The 17,223-nt window shown below is 50.6% G+C and overlaps 1 protein-coding gene across 1 annotated transcript in view; it reads left to right on the forward strand.

Moving 5' to 3' along the window:
• Positions 1–4,520: 4,520 nt before the first annotated feature.
• TCERG1L (transcription elongation regulator 1 like) overlaps positions 4,521–17,223 on the forward strand; it is a 78,900-nt gene continuing 66,197 nt past the window's right edge. Inside the window, exons 1-3 of the mRNA XM_057408680.1 lie at positions 4,521–4,886; positions 6,082–6,228; positions 7,029–7,209. Coding sequence (XP_057264663.1) covers positions 4,587–4,886; positions 6,082–6,228; positions 7,029–7,209 — 628 coding nt within the window. The 5' untranslated portion in view covers positions 4,521–4,586. The remainder of the gene's footprint in view (positions 4,887–6,081; positions 6,229–7,028; positions 7,210–17,223) is intronic.

Raw genomic sequence — 17,223 nt, forward strand, 5'->3', positions numbered from 1 at the left:
CTTTGATTTCTCTTAATGGGGTTGAAGCAGTGCTCATGGAGATCACCAGAATTCAGCAAACCACATCGGGTATTTCACATTGCAGGAACAGAACCAAAGGTCATTCTATTTCAGGATTTTTCACTCGACATGTTTGCCTCAGGGCTTCTGCTGGGCGGAGAACTGACTTCTGCTCCCAGGAGCAGTGCAGTCTGCTCCCCCAGCCACTGCTCGCACGTATTGTGGAGCTCCTTCTCACACAGGCAGTGGTACATGAATCTCAGGAGAACATGACTAGTTTAGGCACCAGGGTTTAGTCCCTCCATCCAGGTCTGTACCTGGAGTACTGCTCCATGGCCACCAACTCCCAAAAGGGGGGGATGCGTCAAAGCTTCAGAGGAGCTGCACAGGAAAATAACACCAGCATCTGAAATTCTTCTAGCTACAGTAAGAGCTGTAGGGACAATCAAACCTGATGCTAGAGCCTGTAAGCTGATCGCCAGCTGGACTCAGGAGCTCATTTCCCTTTGTAGCTTGGTATCGCACAATGAGGTACAGAGAGCTGCATCTGATACATGTCTGAAAGACCTGCTATTTACCACTGCTGGGAGCAAATGACTAATGCAGCAGATAAGGGGACACACTAACTCCGCGCTGTTCTGAGAAAACAGAACAATCACCTCGTCAGGTCATTTGTTTGGCCGGGTGTTTTGACAGCTCTGCTTGGGAAGACATAAGGGCTCCTCAGATGGGGTTCCTGATGCTGAACTGCTGCTGAGGAGTCACCAGATGGGTTAGTGCCTGCAAAGGGAAATGTATGTGTGCTCACACCTGCTTTAAAACAGAGCAGAAGATGCTCCAGGATGACCAAGGTGATTCCTGCTCCTTGCTCCAGCCCCGGATGAAGTAAGCTTCTAACCTGAGAGGCAGATGCTGGCAAAGACAGCTGTAAGCTTTGTTCCCTGGGACTCAGCTTAGAGAGCACATGGAAGCACGGTGGAATTTATCTATTAGGAATTTGCAAGTATGTAATTCTGCTGAGGTTCTGGTAATTTAAGCACATTCAAGTATACAGAGGCTCACAGAATCACAGACTTGCTTGAAGGGACCTTAAATGATTCAGCTCCAACCCCTGCCATGGGCAGGGACCCCTTCCACTAGAGCACCTTGCTCCAAGCCCCTGTGTCCAACCTGGCCTTGAACACTGCCAGGGATGGGGCAGCCACAGCTTCTCTGGGCACCCTGTGCCAGCGCCTCAGCACCCTCACAGGGAAGAGCTTCTGCCTAAGAGCTCATCTCAGTCTCCCCTCGGGCAGGTTAAAGCCGTTCCTCTGTGTCCTGTCCCTACATCCCTTGTCCCAAGCCCCTCTCCAGGTTTCCTGCAGCCCCTTCAGGCACTGGAGCTGCTCTCAGGTCTCCCCTTCAGGAGCCTTCTCTTCTCCAGAACATCATGAAGATGCTGCAGACCCTGCCCATAGGAGCACAAGGAGTGGGTCCAGAACGTGCAAACTTTACCTGAACGCTTTCGCTCCGCACCCTCTGGTTTCAGGCTGTACGCTCAGTGCCCGCCGCTCACCCAGGGCTCTGCAGGCTGTCAGGAGCCTGTCCCTGTCTCCAGCCCTCAGCCGGGCTGTCCCCAGCGATGGCAGCGGCTGCCGGAGCGCTGGCTGCGGGCTGCGCTCATCCCCAGCGCCGCTGCTGGGCTCGGCATCACTGCCGCTCGCTGGGCTCGCCGGGAAAAGCAGAGGCCGGCAGCGCACATGGCCCGTGTAGAGCGGGCGGTGCAGCCCCTCGATCCTGCTGGCACCCTTTGCTCCTGCCACCACCCCTTACGCTGTTATTCCTTCTCCCCCTGCCCCAGCCCCTCATTGCTGCCACCTCTCCTCCCTCCTGCTGTCACTCCTTCTGTTGTCACCCCTCTCTCTTGCTGTCACCCCTTTCCCATGCAGTCACCCCTCCTTCTGTCACTCTCACTCCTGCTCTCACCCCTTATTCCTGCTATCACCCCTCTCTCTGACTGTCATTCTTCCTCCCCACCATAACCCCTTGATCCTCATGTCACCCCTCTCCCCCATCACCCCTCGCCTGCATGGCTGCAGCCCGGTTACACAGAGCTTGCCCCATGGTGACCCCTACAACCTGCCACACGAGCGGCCTGGGAACACCCAAACCCCTTCCCAGCTCCATGAGAAAGGCAACAAGAACCCTATTACTATCTTTTAAAGCATAGGAAATGGAAGCTGAAGCAAAAAGCAGCTGATGTGCGTGTGGGAATCCCTTCAGCCAGGTGGGAATGTGTGTCCATGGATGAGAACTGCTCCTCTGAGCCTCATCAACCCAAGTGAGCTGGGATTTTCTGAAGCTGCACTACACACACAGATGTCCTCATCTAACATTAGGGAAGCGTTGAGTAAGACTGCCCACTGGTATGAAATAATAATGATTTCAATTGATTAAGCAGTGGGTTTGATGATCTAAACAACAACACTGATTTGCGCTTTAAATAGACACCCCGGCGCTGGCCCTAGGCTGGCCTTGGGTAATTTTACTGGGCTGGTTCTAGTAGTGGTTTCGGGACAGAATAAAGCCCTCTGCGAAGCCACCTTGCTTCTGGGTTTTACAGAGGAGAAATAGTCTTGTTGTTGTGCACCTCAGGAAAGGTATCTGTGTACCCCGGCCAGTTAGTGTATTGTGTGCAGTTCTGGTGTCCTCAACATAAAAAGGACATGGAACTGTTGGAACAAGTCTGGAGCAGGCCACGAGGATGATCAGGGGCTGGAGCACCTCCTGTATGAAGACAGGCTGAGGAAGTTGGGGCTGTTCAGCCTGGAGAAGAGAAGCTGCGTGGAGACCTCATAGCAGCCTGCCAGTATCTGAAGGGGGCCTATAGGGATGCTGGGGAGGGACTCTTCATTAGGGACTGTAGTGACAGGACAAGGGGTAATGGGTTAAAACCTAAACAGGGGAAGTTTAGATTGGATCTAAGGAGGAAATTCTTTCCTGTGAGGGTGGTGAGGCACTGGAATGGGTTGCCCAGGGAGGTTGTGAATGCTCCATCCCTGGCAGTGTTCAAGGCCAGGTTGGACAGAGCCTTGGGTGATATGGTTTAGTGTGAGGTGTCCCTGCACAGCGGAGGGGGGGGGGGGTTGGAACTGGATGATCTTGAGGTCCTTTTCGACCCTAATTATTCTATGATTCTGTGATATACAGGGGGTTGCTGCTGGTTGCTGGAGTCATGAAGCATCCTGGGAGAGATCCATAGGAATGACTGAATCCAACGCCCCGCTCCTTGCAGGACAGCCTGCAACTAAACCACAGTGCCAGGAGCATCGTCTGGAGGCTAAGAAGTTCCTGAACTTCTTCAAATTCTCTTTCAACCTTCTTCCCCCCCCCCCCCCCCCCCCCCCCCAAATCTGGAGCCATAATAAAGATAAACTGTTCCACTTTTTGCTATTATTTTCAGTATTTCACTGATGAGCTACTGTATTTAAACCAGACCTCTCAAGGACTGCTGTATTTCATAGGGAGTTGGAATTGTACGAGCTTTAAGGTCCCTTCCAACCCAAACCAGTCAGGGATTCTTTGTTTCCAAATACAATCCCTCTCAAATGTCAGCTTTGACGGTCCTGCGTGCATATGGTAGTGCCGCAGAACCCACACAAGATGCTGCCTTCCAGTTTACAATCATTTGCAGCTCATTTCCTATTGTATTCCTATTATTCCCATTTCCTATTGCAGCTCCTTTCTTATTCCAGTTTACCATCATTTGCAGCTCATTTCCTATTGTATTTCCTACAGAAATGAAAGCAAGGCGGTTTTCAAAGCCAGTATGGATCCTGGGCACGGCTGGACCTGTCTCCTCACTGTGAGTTGGCTATTTAATTAACGGATAGCAGTAACCCGTTTATATTTATCCTTGTCACCCAAATGCCTGGATTTTACTCGCTTCCTTCTGGGACAGCTGCGGTATTTATGGGAGCCTTGCTTTGGAAGTGCTCCCATAGGAGTCCCTGTTTGTGTATTCTGGGGGTTTGGGGCGGGTGGGTCAGTGTTCCTGGGAGAACATCCATTCATGTGGCCCCAAGGTATGAAGTAGGAAGTCATAACTGTACCGAACAGCACCTGATACAGGTTGGACACAGGGCTTGGAGCAAGCTGCTCCAGTGGAAGGGGTCCCTGCCCGTGGCAGGGGTTGGAGCTGGGTGAGCTTTGAGGTCCCTTCCGACACAGACTCCGTGATCCCACGATTCGCGCCCGCTGCCGGCTCCCCCGGAAGCGCTGGCCCCGGACCCCCCTTGCCTTGGGCAGGGGCAGGCGGTGCCAGAAGCCGCTGCAAAGCCTCCACCCCACACAGCGCCCAAAATCCCCCTTTCCCCCCCCAAACGCCGCGCCCCGGCTGGGGCCGGCCCCGGGGGCGGTCCTGGCCGGTTACCGGTGCTCTCCCCCGGGGGAGGCGGCCGCACCACGGCCCCCGCCCCGTGCCCCCTCCTCTCCGGGCGGAGCCTGGCGGCAGCGCCCGCCAACGGCTGGAGTTTCACTCGGCGGCGGCGCCGGTGCCGGAGCCGGGTGAGGAGCGGCCGGGCTCCGCGCGCCCCGTGCCATGTAGGATGCTGCCGGCTCCCGCAGCCAAGCGGCCGCCGCCCCTGCTCTGGCCGCCCCCCGCCGCCGAGCCCCCGGCTCCCCCCTGGGCCTGGGTGCTCCCGGCAGCCGCGGGGCTCGTCCGGGTCGGCGCTGCCGCCTCCGGGGCTCCCCCGCCGCCGCCTCCGCCGCTGCTGCTCCCGGCGCCGCCGCCGCCCGCTCCCGCCGCCGCCCTGCTGCGGGCAGCCCCGGGCTGGCGCGTCCCCTGCGAGCCGCTCCTGCCGCTGCTGGCCGCCGAGCCCCGCTCCGCCGCGCTCCTGCACGGGCAGGTGAGGAAGGACCGGGGCCGGGGTCTGCCGCGGGGGCGGTTTCCCGGTGCTGCCGTCCGGAGCCCATCGCCAGCGCCGGGGATGGAGCCTCAGCCCGAAGCGGGGCGGGGGGGGCCAGCGGCGGGGCAGGTGCCCGCGGTGCCCCGTGGGCTCGGGGTGCCCCGTGTGCCGTGCCCGCTGCGCGGCTCTTCCCGCAGCGCTCGGCCGGGCGGCGCGGCGTGTGTCGGGGCTTCCGCCTTTCCCGGGACCCGGCCGCAGTGCTTCCCCGGGGCTGGGGTGCGGGGGGCTGCGGGTCTCCGACGGGGCCGCTGGAGGCCGATCGCTAGAGGCGTTTTGTGCCGGCGCAGCGCGGACGGAAGCTCTCCCGCGGCCGTGCGCGCAGGGAAGGGCTCGTTTTCGGTGGCTGTTCGCAAACCCGAAGTTGTGACTCAAGTCGCTGCTCCTCCAGTGCGTGTTTCAGTTATGAACTGCTGTCGTAGCGCTGCTCGGAGCAGCGGAGCGTTCGCGCTGTCCCGGCACAGGGATGTGGCGGGTGCTGCGCTCCCGGCGCTGCCTCGGCTGGGTGGTTTTTACTCGGCAGAAGCACAAACGCAGCGGGATGCGAGCGCCGAGGCGTCCGCTGGAGCTCGAGTGATGGTTTCCAGCCTTCCCGGGCGCGAGCGGCTCTGGTGGTTTGGGAGCAGAGCGGGAGGGAGGCGAGGGATGGGCAGCGCGGGCTCTGGTAGAACCGAGCATCAGTTCCTCCCCGGTGTGAGAGCGCGTAAACTGCAGCGGTGGTTTTACCGTGGGAGCCGAACGAATTTAAGTGAAAGAAGAAACGCCTCTGACGTTTCCTATGGTTCTTACTCGCTTCCAGATGAATTTTAAAGCCAGTTTCTAGTGATGATCCTGTTCCGTGTCTGAGGTTGGTTGAGCAGAGGAGAACCAGACTGCCCTGGCAGCTAGCAGCCATTGGCCAAGTCCTGCTTTCCTGCCTGGCTGCTGATTTGTGGCTATCTAAAGCCCTTTATCATGCCAGTGCCAGGCACACTGTGCAATGCCTAAAGAAACCCAAATGGTTGTTGGGTTGAAGGGGCATATTTGAAATCTTCTGTATTCATATGTCATTAGGGAATCATGAAAAGCATCAGCTTATTCAGGATAAAACCCTTCTATTAACTTCTCTTACTGTCTTCTCTTTTTTTCTCTCCCCCAGTGGATATTTGGAGCTCATTCCCCAGTCATTGGATTTTCACCTTCTTCGAGCGTGGAATTTGTCCCTGTTTTTCCACCTGTGTACACATCTACGGTCCCACCTCACGCTGGGAAAAACTGGATCGATAAAAGGCTCCCCAGCTGCAAAGTAAGTCTGGTCACGGTGTGTTGAAGGGTTTTAAGGGTGAAGTACTGGAAATGTCACGGGTTTGGTGAATTGTGAAGGTGTAGGAGAGGGCAGGAGTTGGTCAGGTAAAACTCCACGGAGGAGGAATGTTGTGAGGGATGGATAATGGAGGAGAGGAGTCTGCTTCAGCCGTTACACATCTTTGTTTTTCTCAAGTTTTAAAAAGACTGAAGTATCCTTGCCATTAGTCTTTATTACATCAAATAGAATGTTTCAGTGGGATGTAGTTATGGGAGTTTTCCATTTTCCCTTTCTTTTTGGTCCTTCCACTGTTTTCCCCAAGGGATGCTGCTGTGTTGCACTGGCAGTGCTGGCATCACCATGAGCACTACCATGCCCCTGGGGTGTCACTCATTGTCCTGTGTCCTCATCTTGCCCACAGCTACCTACATCCATAATTTATCTGGCTGAATAATGGAAATGTGTCTTTATGACGCTATCCCATGTCCCTCACACCCGTCTCTCCAATTTGGAAGATGGATGAGGTCTCTGGATCAGAGGTGGGCTTACTCCAGAGCAGCTGTGTGTGGGACACAAGTGCCTTCAGCTATTCCTTTCTCTGTATGATGCTGATTAGTCGTGTTAAATGGGAATCCACTTTTAAATGGTCAGCTCAACCCATCCTGCGGCACTGAGGGAGCTAAAATCAGTTATTTTTGCAAGCTGGTCCCTAGCTTGAGATACTGCCTGTTGTAATATTGAGTTTTATGTCTGAATTTTGTACCTCAAACCTTATCCTTCTATTCCTTTATGTTGGGCAGATATACCTGAATAATGCCTTTGCTCTGGATTCAGCGTGGCTCCATCCTGAGGACTCGGGACTCTTCCAGGGCAGTGAGAAGCCGCTGTTAATGAGCAATCAGGTCGCTATGGCTATAGCCAGGCCAGCTGCTGCCTCCAGGCCTCTCCCCACCGTGGTGCTGGCACCTCAACTGATACCAGGTCAGTAGGACGTTATTAATTAAGTACTTACGTTTTTTATTACCTGGATCTCTCAGAGATGCATAAACCATTCTCTAAGGGTTTCATTGCATTCAGCTGAAAACCTCTTGCTTGATCTGAACCTTGATGGCAAAGTGCATTTCATCCTCTAAATTTCTTAAAGAACAAAAGATCACATGTAATTATAGAAGATTATAACAGATTATTCCATAACTGGCTGTTGACTCATGGAATGAAGGGGCAGCCTTGGCTTGTTTTCAAACAAGAAATTCCTGACACAGTTCATGTATAATTCTCCTGCTGGCTTCTAGAGTCTGGTGTAGTCTGTGTAGACAGCTCTCAGTAGGGAAGAGCAATTGATCCATCATCTCATTAAGACTCGGTTATACACAATGTTATTCCTGAAATAAATTCCATTAATCTGGGTAACTCGGGTATGTCACAGCTGTAACAGAGGAGCTGAGATTTAGACTTGGGGAAAAGAACAGGAATTACACTGTGGTAAAGCTGAATCTCTCTATTTGCTGCTGCAGTAGTGATTTAAAGTGGTTGTTTCATAGAAAGGGTTATAAAATGCTACTCATGGTTAAACCCATAACATATATCCTTAAATGGAAAATTAGGATATTGTTAATGGCTTGTTCTAAGTTGTTTCTTAGGGTGAAGGTGATGAGTGCTGGGTTGACAGCAGAGCCCTCCTTATCTTGGTCTTTGCCCTGTAAAGTCCTTTTTGTTTTGCTGCCCCGTAGGCCCCAGGAAGCCTTCCTGTGTTATGCCAGTAACCCAGAGATGCACTGAGAGAGTGCTGGAATTGCTCCTCACTGCCTGGGTTCGTTTGCCAGGCTGATTAATTAGCAGTGAATATTGGTCTGTACTGAAACACATCGAGCCGCTCGCATCGCTTCTGTGGTTTGATGGGTTAGCAGAAAGCTGCCTCCTCCTCCTGCCAGAATCGCCCCGTGCTCAAGTGGAGCAGTGCTTGGAATGAGACTGCTGCTGGTGGGATCCTGTTGGATGGATGCATTCCTCCGGGATACCGTGGGCAATTGTTGAGCTGCGCTCCCAGACAGGAGGCACCGGTTGAAGCTTGTTTTAAGGACAGGCAGGATGGAAAGAGAAGTGTTTCGTGCAGGGGAGTGACAGCCTGTTGGTTGGTTGGCTGTGTATATAACCCAAATACCCCAATATCCTAAACATGCATAAACATGTTTTATCACACAGTGTTTCAGACAGAAAGCGGGAGCGTACCTGGCACAGCGGGTTAGGGAAGCGTGCCTGGCTGACAGGGACATTCCCGGTCTGATGCCACATCTGTGGCCTGGAAGCAGGACAGAGAAAAGATGATTTTCTTCCCTCTGGGCAATGTGTGCACACAAGCCTGTTTACACAGGGGATGTTTGTGTGGATCCAACTCTTCCTCCAGCGGCGTGCTCAGTGTGGCTGCCACCTCCCCTCCCAGGGAAGAGCTTCTGCCTAAGAGCTCATCTCAGTCTCCCCTCGGGCAGGTTCAAGCCATTCCCCTTGGCCTGTCCCTACATCCCTTGTCCCAAGCCCCTCTCCAGCTTTCCTGCAGCCCCTTCAGGCACTGGAGCTGCTCTCAGGTCTCCCCTTCAGGAGCCTTCTCTTCTCCAGGCTGCCCCAGCCCAGCTCTCTCAGCCTGTCAAAATCTTCCCATCCCTCTTGAAATCATCTGATCCCTGTGGTCAGTGCTAACCCAGTGGTGTCCTAGGCTGTGTGTGAGCAGAAGTATGCATGGTGGTGGCACCGCTGCTGGATGGCAATATTGGTGCCCCACCAGAATCATCAGGAGCTCCTTCTGAGAAGTGTTATGGTTGTGCTCAAAGCATTTCCTATGCAATCTTTACACTTAATATGAAGAGTAATAAAAATACCAAGAGCAAATTGCTTAGTTAAGTGGTTTAAACTGAGGCGCTCATAAGCTTTGTGCGGGCTCTGTCTTCATTTTGGAGGCCTGTCTCATAACAGTTTTGCCTTCCACAGTTATCAGTAATGATACAACTGTTTTCTCGATGTATCAGCAATGTTACAGAGATAAAGGAAGGAGGCATCGGAGTTTGGCGAGCGGTAATGCTCGTCATTTAACAGCTGGAGATGCAGCTACTAAAGGTGTTATTTTCTGTAAGAAAAGGAAGCAGCTATTACACTCTTGCGTATTACAAAACATGAATTTGTGTACTTATTTTGTGTGTCTAAAGCCAACAGTGATGTTTTATTTTCCCACCTCGCCATGAGAGCTGCTTTCATGTCTGTTGGGTACTGCATTTTTCATGAGGAAGGCAGCGACTAGATATTTTTGCAGAGGAAGATTAATATTTGTGTCTCCTGCATTGTGCTCTCTGTGTGTGGATGAAATCAGGGCTGGTTGGGTCCCAAGGCAGATCTGCCCTTATGGCATCTGTGTGATGTACATGTCCCTCTGTGGGGTGAGGGACCACGAGCAGGACCCCTTGGTGGCACCCGTTAGATGAAAGCTGAAGCCCTCTGGTAATGATGTTCCATGCATTTACAGTTATTGATGCTATTTTAAGTGTGTGAGGGTGTTTTCTTGCAGTTTGGCATTCCTGGTTCTCAAAGCCATCACCAACAGCGGTGCTGTACAAAGAGTGTGTTCTTATTGGGTGTCTTTGAGAAAGCGTTCATAGAATCCCAGCCTGGTTTGTGTTGAAGGGACCTTAAAGCTCCTCCAGCTCCAACCCCTGCCATGGGCAGGGACCCCTTCCACTGGAGCAGCTTGCTCCAAGCCCCTGTGTCCAACCTGGCCTTGAACACTGCCAGGGATGGGGCAGCCACAGCTTCTCTGGGCACCCTGTGCCAGCGCCTCAGCACCCTCACAGGGAAGAGCTTCTGCTTAAGAGCTCGTCTCCATCTGCCTGCTTGCCAATGGCTTATGGAATGGATGCCCTCAAGAGTTTTTGGGTGCTCATTGTGGGCTGTTGCTCAGCAGCCATATGGAGTCCTGCAGAACTGGAGATTAGTAGAATAGGAGCCCCAGATAGGTGATTGGGTAAGTGGAGCTGGGATGCTGCCTCCTGCACTTCTCAGAGCAAGGGGAACCCTGGCATTTGAGCATCTGTTTCCATTTTGAAGCATTTGTCAGCCGTCAAATGGCTTTTTATATGATTTTATGCACATGTCCACATAAACTGCATTTTCTTGCTCGTGCTCTGTGCTGGATTGGCCCCGGTGCTGTGGATGCCCTCAGCAGTAGCTGCTGTAACATATGCAGAAGGATGCATTAGCACAAACCCATTGCTCGCTCAGAGGTGTCCTTGGGGGATCCTTGTCTGAGCCATGAGGGCAGGAGGAGATGCTGAAGAGGTGAAAGGTTCTTAATGGTTTTTATCTCAAACAAAATGCTCAGAGTATTGTATTTTCCTTTATAACAGAGGCAGTCTAACCTGGAATGAAGACTTGCAGGGTTTTCCAGTGCTGGTTTCCTCGAAGGAAGGTAGTCTTTTTAAATCAGATAGTTTGGTGTAGAATGATTCTGCAAGAGCAGTTATTTTCTGCTAAGTCAAAGCTCCATTGCTGCCTCTGCATTTCCACAGGGTCTCTTCTCTGAGTCGCAGTCCTTCTGCTCCTTCATCCATTGGTGTTGAAATCACAAATGCAGAGTTGATGTATAATCTTCCATCAAATCGCTTTAGCATTACTGAGGCCGTGTGGATTAATGTTTTCATCCTTCAGTTAGTGTCATTTCTTTTAAACCCTGTAACCTTTGCAGAGCTGAGCCAGTATTTGTCATGGGGTTGGAATTGGATGATTTTGAGGTCCTTTCCAACCCTAACTGTTCCATGATTCTGTAGCAAGTCTCAGCATTAGCATTTACATGCATATACTTGGGTCTGTACAGATAGAGTTTTCTGGGTGATTTCAGTTTAAATTTCAGACTTTACAAATCTATGACAAAATGTGATGGTTGTGTTAAATTTGGGCTCCGTTTTCTCATGTTTTGAACACTTTGGAAATACGTGGCACAGCACCTCCAACCCCCTGTATTTCCTAATCACAAGCCCTGTATCTGAAGCATGTGTGTATACAAATAGCCTGGGTTTGGGCTTCTCAGGATGGGTTCTCCTGTATTTAATGTGTGTGTGCTAGGGCTCCCTCTTTGTTAAACAAGAATGAGTGAGAAGCTGACTATCCCTGAAATGCCATGAAACCCCTCTTTCTTTGTGCAGCTTTCAGGCAGTGCCGGGGCGAGCACTTCATTCAGTCTTCGGGACCGCTTGACTTTAGTCACAGCCTTTACAAAGCTTTGGTTTTGCTTATTAAATTCCTGCTTTTTGGGGGCTTCTCCTGTTATCTCCCTAAATCCAGTGCAGACTTCAGCCCAGTTAAGATGGTTTTTACTTGAATTGTAGAAATAAACCTAAATGCAATGTGTTTATGGGAAGGGCTTGTAGGTCTGACCCTTTCCTAATATGGTCCTACCTGGCCCCAAGACTTCATTGTAAAGAAACCCAGATCTTTCAGTGACTTGAAGAGCCTGTTCTTGTTTGTGAGGAGCCAGGTATATTTATTTATTGCCTATGAGCTGTTAGTGGTTTTCTTGCTGTCAGGCTCATGCAATAGCTGGAGTTTACAAATGGAAAAGGCAATAAGCTTTTTTCCTCCCTTCAGGCTACGGAAGATAAGCGATATCAATATGTTTTCCTTTGCATTGGGATAAATATGCCATTTAAGCCAATCCTTTGCTTTGTTTTGTGGATGGATTGATGCTGCTGCAGTTGCTTGGCAGCTGGCACCCCAGACCATGTGCAGTTGAGGTGTCAGGGCCAGAGGGTTCTCTGTGGTCTGCCTTCTGTGAGCTTCAGTGCTGCTGTGAGCAGTCTGTGGGCTAGAGGTCTTCCAGGTATTTGTGCTGCACAAAAAGACAAGGCTTCTTGCCCATTAAAATCATGCTGGTGGCAACCCTGGGGTGGGCACTGCTTGGGGTGCACTTTACATGGAGGCAGGAGTGGAATTCCGGGCAGCTCTTGGGCACCTGAGGGAGAGCACCCAAACCACTCTTTAGCCACTCTGCAGGGTGAGCTTGCTGTACAGTGGGGTTCGGAGTGTGTAAGGAACGCCAGGGGGGCTTTAAGCAAGAAGCAGCCATGGCTTCACCTTCAAAGCTCAAATCCATCGGAAGGACTTAGGGGTGTTGGGTGACAAGAAACTCTTCCCTGTGAGGGTGCTGAGGCGCTGGCACAGGGTGCCCAGAGAAGCTGTGGCTGCCCCATCCCTGGCAGTGTTCAAGGCCAGGTTGGACACAGGGGCTTGGAGCAAGCTGCTCTAGTGGAAGGTGTTGGGGTTGGAGCTGGAGGAGCTTTGAGGTCCCTTCCAACACAAACCGGGCTGGCATTCCGTGATCATTTCAAGGATGTAGTTTGCTGAGGGATAAAGTGATAGTTTTGACCTGATTTGGAGTTCCATCCTGACCCAGGCCTTGCTCCCCATCAGTGATACCCAGCCTTAGATGCTCTTTGCGGTGCCATGCAGGGGTGGGCTCAGTTTAAGTAACACCTTCCTTTTCCTCCTCCTTTTGCAAGTGTCTACATGAGTTTTCCTGCTGGAGCCAAGTCTTCCATTGGTAGTTTGTATCTCTTTTAGAGATACATGTATTATGTGGAAATATTGGTCCTATTGACTTTACAGCACCAGAAAATAGTTCTTAAGTGGTAGAGAGCCGAGTGGAGCAAGCAAGAACAGAAAGTGCTTGATCCCAGGGGCTTGTAGTAAACAGCTGTCTAATCCTATTGATGAATAAAACTATGAATTAAAGAGATTTGCTTTCAGAGCTGCTGTTCATTTATGGAGAATTGGCTAATAATAGAAAAATATCAAATCCTGACGTTCGCACAGTGTCTGCAGACAGGGATTTTGCCCCTTATCCATTAAAGTTGGACCTCCCCCTTGTTGTAATACATTTTGCCACTTGGCATCTTACATCTGATCCTCTTCCAGCATGAGGGACTGTTTGTGGAGGAGGTTGAGAATTGAACCTTTAAGTTCAGGGAGCGTGCATCCCTATTTCGTGACTTGGACTTCCCTTGCACAGGAAAATCCAAATCCCACCAGCATCTCCTGGGTGTGCTGAAGCCATAGCTTTATGTCTGTCTATCACCAGGTTTTGCCTTGTTGTGGGGTGTTTTGCCTTGTGTTTTAAGGGATTAGCTGGCCTGATAACCACCGCTGCTGGCCAAGAGAAGGTGGTGAGAGCAGGACCTCCCCCTGGGGAGGCTGGGAGGTTGATGGAGGGGGAGAAACCTCTGATCTCCACGTGGTTTGTGTTACTTCGTTCCCCCTTCTCCTGGTTCATCTTCAAGGAGGGAGGATCAAGCAACAAGAGCCATTTTGGCCTGTTTCAACTACCTTCTTTTTCCCTCTTCATCAAAGTTGTTGTCAGTTTTAGTTCTGATAAAAGCCTACTACAGAACTGTCATCTAACAGACTTCAGCTTGCAGACTCTGCAGATGAAGGAGAAGGGAGTAAGGGGTAATAAACAATGCTTCACATTTCAGTTTTTCTTTCATTGTCTCGGAGCTGTTTTTTCATACGTCGATGGAAGCAGTGTTAAGTGTTTTGTGACAGGACTGGGCAGAAACCCAGAAGGAACAGGGATACAGTCAGGATGCTAGTGATCTATTGAGTTATTGCTAAAAATAAGGAGCTTGCATATTGCTTTGAGAAGAGGTGAAGGTGCTGTACATCCTTCTGTGGGCGAGGTTGAAGACCTCAGCATTGCTAACTTATTGACTCTGGGGTTAAAGTGTTTGACCTCTATTTAATAAGATGGTGTTCAAGGCCAGGTTGGACGCAGGGGCTTGGAGCAAGCTGCTCTAGTGGAACGTGTCCCTGCCCGTGGCAATTCCAAATTGGGTGAGCTTTAAGGTCCCTTCCAGGACAAACCATTCCAGGATTCCATGATATTTGACCATCATGTGTTGTCTTTTGTCATGGCTCTGACTCCTGGTTCCAGTGCCTCCACCGCATTTCCTCACTGTTGGTGAACCATCTCTAAACAATCTTTGGTGCTTCTTCGTCTCCTTTCTGCCCTTCCTTTGCTTCACACCAAATTCTCTGCCCACCTCCTGAGTCTCTTCCTGATCTGTTTGCCTGAGAAGAGCAGAGCTGGAAGGCTGGGGAAGGGCCCTGTAATGGGGTTTGATGTTTCAGCAGATGAGCATTGCCTTCCTGTGCCCAGGATGGAGCATGACTTGGCAAAATGGGTTCAGGGAAAGCCTCTATTGCCAGGCAAAAATGTGCATTTTATTTTTCCTCCGCCCAGGGTATGTTGATAATGGTGTTTTTGAGGCATTTGACTCGTGAAAGCCATGGAAGTGTGGGGTGATGAAGGATTAACCCTTTCAAGAAGGTTTTGGAAACAGAGCAAGATCTGGTTCTCTCAGAAAGAGAAGACCTCCTCCTCTGCAGCTATGCTGAGGGCAGACGAAAGTCCTTAGCTCTCGACAAGTCACATCCTGCACCAACTTCCAGTTGCTTTGGCAAATGCTAGGTTATGTCAGAGGCTGACAAACTGCTGAAGATAATTGTTCAGCTGACAGCAGAGCAAGAGCGGGTTTGATGACCCGCAAGCACCCTGTCCACGCTCTCCTCTCCAGTAGTAACAATTATAGGGGCAGTCCTTCCTTCATGGAATTATTTAGGAGGAGAGAGGGAGAGAGAACTTCATCAAAGGTGAGGAAATCGCCCTCTTTCAGCTGACTGATGAAACTTTAATAAGGGCATTGATGAAACTTTAATAAGGAAGCCCTGCTTCAGGAGCTTTACTCATCTGTGCTGGTGGAAGCCTTCAGCTACCCGAGCGACTGAGGTTCCATTATTTTACTGCTTCCCTGGGCTCTTTGGGGAGATCGCGTCCTCTCCTCCAAAATGAAAGAATCCACGAGCACTGAACAGCCTTCCTGCTTGTGCACCCTGCGGGAAGCCAGGAGGAAAGTCAGTTTTTTTCCAGACAACATTTGTTTTCCTGTGACTTACAGAGGATGTTTTGTGGGTTTTTCCCAACTGCTGACAGCTTGAATTAGGAATGAAAGCAGGATATTGGAGGCCACGGGCTCAGTCAAGCCTAACGGTCTGTTCTAGTCCTTGGGTGAGAGACAATAAACTTGTATTGAACAGCTGGATTAGTTGGATGCTGTTTATTTCATATCACAGAACCCCAGCTTGGTTTGTGCTGGAAGGGACCTCAAAGCTCCTCCAGCTCCAACCCCTACCACAGGCAGGGACCCCTTCCACTGGAGCAGCTTGCTCCAAGCCCCTGTGTCCAGCCTGGCCTTGAACACTGCCAGGGATGGGGCAGCCACAGCTTCTCTGGGCAAAGGCACATGGAGTATTCCTTTTCATTTCCATTATGGCTCTGGCAGAATAATCTGGTTCTAGCCATGGCTGAATGAACAAAACTTGAATATTTTAGTGTGGTTTTGCTTGCGCGCCTGTTAATTTGTGCATGTGCAGATGTTTCAAGTGAATTGTTCTTGGCATTGATAAATACAGTAGGAATAATCGAAGGTTTTTATTATGGTGCTTACTGAAAATGCTTGACTTCTGTTTTGCTGTTGCAGAGCTGATTTTGTTGGCAAATAATTGTTTCTGATATTGTTTATGCCAAAAGTTAATGTAATAGCCTCAGGAGCCCCAATTAGCTGCAACCAAGGCAGGGTCATTTCCAAAAACCACTGACCCCTCTTTGCCCGGTGCTAACTGGGACCAAACCAGTGCTTAGCATCTGGATGAGGCACCCTGGATGAGGCATCTGGGTTACATCTGTGTGTAGGGGAACAGGATCTTAACCAAGCTTGCTCGGCTGCAGTTACCTTGCTTGGAGCATCAGTGCTGGGGGGGCTGCATCCCTGCATCCCTCACCCTACGGTCACACTTCCCAAGCACTGGCTGTGATCCCATTCCCTGTTTCTCTCACTGAGGTGCACATGGAAGCAGAAACGCTACAAACTCATGGAACGCCTCAAGTGAGGAGCCTGAGCAAACAGAGGTTTTTCTTCGGCAGAGCTACAGTTGGCTCTGGTTGCCTGGAGGGTTTCCTCATGAACCTGGGACGTTTGCTGAATGACATAATAAGCTAATGATTGCTTAATTTTTCCTTACCCGGCTCAGTGCAGAGCGAGTAACAGCTGGTGTTTGTCAAATTAGCTTTTCTCCGTCAGATTTTGACTATTCATTTTCTTGTTTATTTAACATACTCAGCTGAGAGTGAGCTCTGAAGGCCTGCCCTGCACGTCTGTTAGATTTACAGGTGAATATTCCCTGCTCTAAAGTACGTTTAAGCCTTGATTTAGGTTTTGAGTTCCCGTGTGAAACCACTGGAAGTTTCCTGCATGTTGTGTTTGCAGGATGAAGGAGGTTAGTATGTAAAACTGGTGAAACTCTGGTATTTGTGTGCAGAGCACAGGAGAGCAGTGGGGCAGATAACCCTAGTGTTAGAGGATGGTTAATACAGTAGGTAAAAGAAACGTTCAGATCTGCAATCAGACAACTTATATTTGGGAGAATTCAGAGTAAGGTGGTCACAGGCTGGTTTGTGTTGGAAGGGACATTAAAGCTCATCCGGTTCCAACCCCCTGCCATGGCAGGGACACCTTCCACTAGAGCAGGTTCCTGATGGATTGTTCTGAAACTGTGGGAGCTGCAGGAAATGCCATCCAACGTGTTCAAATATTTGACTTTTTTATTGAAGGCTTTTTTTTTCCCATTTAAATATAATAACTTTGCACAGGCTCTGTATGACTCACTGCTGCTTTGTCCCTCTGGGTTGTAATGATATGTTCACGTATATTGGGTTTTAATATCTAGAAATGCACCAACTGCAGGCTAGGACTTTGAGAGTAATGATCAGGCTGTGTGGAGACCGCTGAGCAGCTGCCAGTGTCTGAAGGGGTCTCAAGGATGCTGGAGAGAGACTTCATCAGGGACTGTAGTGCCAGGACAAGGGGTGATGGGTTCAAACTGAAACAGGGGGAGTTCAGGTTG

Source organism: Pezoporus wallicus, unplaced genomic scaffold, assembly GCF_028554395.1.
Source record: "Pezoporus wallicus isolate ANWC-B61680 ecotype Strahan unplaced genomic scaffold, APGP_CSIRO_Pwel_v1 contig_13954, whole genome shotgun sequence".
Lineage (NCBI taxonomy): Eukaryota > Metazoa > Chordata > Aves > Psittaciformes > Psittacidae > Pezoporus > Pezoporus wallicus.